Genomic DNA, 3,770 nt, shown 5'->3' on the forward strand with positions numbered 1-3,770 from the left:
TCTTCTTCTTCTTCTTCTTCTTCTTCTTCTTCTTCTTCTTCTTCTTCTTCTTCTTCTTCTTCTTCTTCTTCTTCTTCTTCTTCTTCTTCTTCTTCTTCTTCTTCTTCTTCTTCTTCTTCTTCTTCTTCTCCTCATCCCTCGCTACTGCCGGCCGCGGTTGCCCCAGGAGCATCATCAGCCAACCCTAGACGACGTTCAATCCGAGTGATGAGCTTCTGGTATATATTCCTGATGTACGGGTCATCGGTGGCTAGGTATTTGCTCTGCGTAGACTCGGCCAATAGAAACCACTGTCTAGGATCTTCCGTGCTCTCTTCTTTGGGCCGAAATGACCCCCGCAGGCAAGAGAATGACAATGGCTTAACACATCCTCCTGGTCCCATTCTGGGATACACCTTCACATAACCTGATCTGTTCCCATCTTCCACAAATAGGGATCATCCCAGAAGTAGTATTTAGCTTCACTTCTTATCTTCAGCCTTTGAGCTCGAGTAACGTCTGGAGACAATAGTAATTCTCCGGTTACTAGGTAGTTTGCTAAGTCAGCAAACCACGGCTCAACACCCTGTCTTTTTTCAATCAAAAGTTCCACTTGATTAGTTGGGGTATCCGCATTCGATGAACTGATCAAGTCAGCCGGCGCCACAATAAAGTATAAGTGTTCTTCTGGGAAGGCATCCGGGATATCTTCTTTATCTTCCTTTTTTGTTATCCGGCTCAAATAATCTGCCACTCTGTTTTCCATCCCCACCTTGTCCTTGGCTTCCCAATTGAATTCTTGTAGCAATAGCACCCATCGGATCAATCTGGGCTTGGACTCTTTTTTTCGCTAGCAGGTACTTGTTTGCCGCATGATCAATAAAAACAATAACTTTTGATCCAAGTAGGTAAGGACGAAACTTCTGAAAGAAATATACGATTGCCAGCAATTCCTTTTCGGTTGTGTCATAGTTTCTCTGGGCTTGGTTTAAGGTCTTCGAGGCATAGAATATCACATAGCTTTTTCCATCTATCCTTTGACCCAGAACTGCTCCTACCGCAAAATCATTTGCATAACACATCACCTCGAAAGGGTGATTCCAGTCAGGTGCTCGTATGATTGGAGCAGATATCAGCTTGTCCTTAAGAAACTGAAATGATGTCTTGCATTTGTCATAAAAAACAAATTCCACATCATTTTTCAGAAGTGTTGTCAAAGGCTGGGCGATCTTCGCAAAATCCCTTACGAACCTTCTATAAAAACCAACATGCCCAAGAAATCCTCTAATCTCCTTCTGGTTGGTAGGGTATGTCATTTTGGAGATTACTTCCACCTTGGCTTTATCAACTTGTATTCCTCTTTCAGATACCACATGTCTCAGCACAAAGCCTTCGGGCACCATAAAATGCCATATCTCAAAATTGAGAACCAAATTCTTCCACTGACATCTTCTCAAAACAATATCCAGATGATGCAGGAAACACTCAAATGAATACTCGTAGATTGTAAAGTCATCCATGAATATCTCTATGTACTCTTCCAGCAAATCTGAAAATATACTCACCATGCACCTCTGAAAAGTGCCCGGGGCATTCCACAATCGAAATTGCATTCTTCTGTAAGTATACGTGCCAAAATGACATGTAAAGGTAGTCTTATCCTGGTCCTTTGGATCTACATAAATATGGAAGTATCCGTTGTACCCATCTAAGAAGCAAAAATATTGTTTCCCTGCCAGCCGCTCAAGTATCCGTGATCAATGAAAGGCAAAGGAAATGATCTTTTTTGGTTGCAGTATTCAGCTTCCTATAGTCAATGCACATCCTCCACCCAGTGGCCAGTCGGGTAGGCACCAATTCATTCTTCTCATTCTTGATTACTTGAATTCCTGACATTTTCGGCACCTTGTGCACCGAGCTAACCCATTCGCTGTCCGGGATGGAGTAGATGATTCCCAAGGCTAACGGCTTCAATATTTCCTTCAACAATCTTCTCTCATATTCGGGTTTAGCTTGCGTTGAGGGTCTCTATGTGCCTTAGCGCCCTCTTCTAACCGTATGTGGTGCATGCACTAATCCGGGATAATCCCCACCAGATCCGATAACGTCCACCCTATGGCTTTTTTGTTTCTTCCCAACACTTCCAGTAACTTTTCTTCCTGCTCCTTAGTTAACTCACTGTTGATTATTACAAGCAATGTTTCTTCTTCTCCCAAGTACTTCAACCCGGTAGGCAATGTCTTTAGTTCTTTCTTGGGTGGACTTACTTCTAGGGGTAATGGTCTTTCGCAGCCAAGTCTCCTTGTTCCGGCAACTTTTCTAAACTAGCCAGTTAGACAAAGCCACTTGATCCAGTGGACCTCAGCTTCTAGCTGAACTCCATCATTGCTTCGCTGATCTCTTGATCAGTTAGGCCTTGCTTCAGCACGACTTCACATCATCCGGAAACTTCCTTCTCAATTGAGTTGCTCAACTCTGATCCTGCAATAACTCTGTCTCAAGATATTCCAGGACCAAAGGGTTAATAACATCTACAGAATGCAAGTTTTCAACATCCTAGGATTTTTTCATAGCTTCATCAATGTTTAAGGTGAACTTCTCCCCATGGTAATCCAAGCAGATGGTGTCATCACACACATCAATGATGGTTTTGGCCATCCTCAGGAATGGCCTTCCCAGTAACACACCACTGGCCTCCGCGGATTCAGACTCAGTCATTTGAATAACATGAAAATCAGCAGGGTAGAGAAACTCATGCACCTTCACAATAACATTTTCAAGAACTCCTTCTGGCCTGATGCAGTATCTATATGCTAATTGAATTACCACATTTGTCTCCACTTACCTGGCTCCACTCAACCTCTTGTATACTGAGAATGGTAGCACATTAATCGAAGCCCCCTGGTCACACATCACATGCTTAATTCTCATGTCTCCAATTACAGTAGGCAGTGTGAACATCCCCAGATCAGTCTTTTTAGAAGCTTTCTTTTCTATATAATGGCAGAGACATTCTCGTCAATCACTATCTTCCCATCAGCCTTAGCCTTCCTTGCTATAAAGTCTTTTATAAACCGACTGAACGGGGGAAGCTTTAGTGCTTGCAAGAAAGGCAAATTGATCTCTAGTTTTTCAAAGATTTCCATGAAGTCTACTGGGTCCTCCCTCTTCTTCTTTGCTTCCACTCGGTAAGGGAATGGCTTTGCCAGTTTGATTGGATCAATTGGAACCTCCTTGGTGGCTTCCTTCATTTCTTCACTCTTCTCCACAACTATCTCCTCATCCTCTGACTCGAGAAAGAGTGGTTCGGCCATTTGGGGTAGTGGCCTTCTCAGGTCTTCCATAAAAATTTCATCCCTTCCAATGCTTCCACTATTCGCCTGGTTCAGTCTATATCTATCTTTAATCGCCTTCTGCGAAGGTCCACTGTACTCCTTGCCTGACCTCAGAGTAATCAGACTGATATTTTCTTTGTCCGGCATTCTGACTGTGGCTGGGAGTTTTTCCGTCGTTCCCACGCATCTCATTTAACGTTGTAGCAATCTGGGACAGTTGCTTGGTAAGCATGTCCATTGCAGTCTTTTGCTCCTTCTGAGCATCCTGCAACCGGTTTACTACATCGTTGTTAGCTTGCATATACTCTGGAGATGCTCTTGAGCGTTAAGCAAATCTCCAACTAAGTCATCTATGTGTTTTGGATGCCTCTGAAACGACTGACTCGAGCTTGACCCTTGATATTGATTTGATCCCGAACCTTGGTTGAGGTGATAATTTCCTTGGGGCCCTTGGTT

The 3,770-nt window shown here is 43.4% G+C and overlaps 1 protein-coding gene across 1 annotated transcript; it reads right to left on the bottom strand.

Annotated features, from left to right (window-relative positions):
• Positions 1 to 2,535: 2,535 nt before the first annotated feature.
• LOC121779111 lies at positions 2,536 to 3,461 on the bottom strand. The gene is made up of 3 exons (XM_042176453.1): positions 2,991 to 3,461; positions 2,825 to 2,880; positions 2,536 to 2,773 (listed from the first exon to the last, which is right to left on the bottom strand). The coding sequence occupies exons 1-3, from the start codon at positions 3,459 to 3,461 to the stop codon at positions 2,536 to 2,538; spliced, it is 765 nt and encodes a 254-aa protein (XP_042032387.1).
• Positions 3,462 to 3,770: the final 309 nt, after the last annotated feature.

Source organism: Salvia splendens, chromosome 19, assembly GCF_004379255.2.
Source record: "Salvia splendens isolate huo1 chromosome 19, SspV2, whole genome shotgun sequence".
NCBI classification, from domain to species: domain Eukaryota; kingdom Viridiplantae; phylum Streptophyta; class Magnoliopsida; order Lamiales; family Lamiaceae; genus Salvia; species Salvia splendens.

Coding starts and splice junctions, on each gene's coding strand:
- LOC121779111 (XM_042176453.1), bottom strand. CDS start 3,461: ATGCCGGACAAAGAAAATATCAGTCTGATTACTCTGAGGTCAGGCAAG. Junction 2,881..2,990: donor AGATAGTGATTGACGAGAAT/GTCTCTGCCATT, acceptor ATGTGTGACCAG/GGGGCTTCGATTAATGTGCT. Junction 2,774..2,824: donor AAGAGGTTGAGTGGAGCCAG/GTAAGTGGAGAC, acceptor ATACTGCATCAG/GCCAGAAGGAGTTCTTGAAA.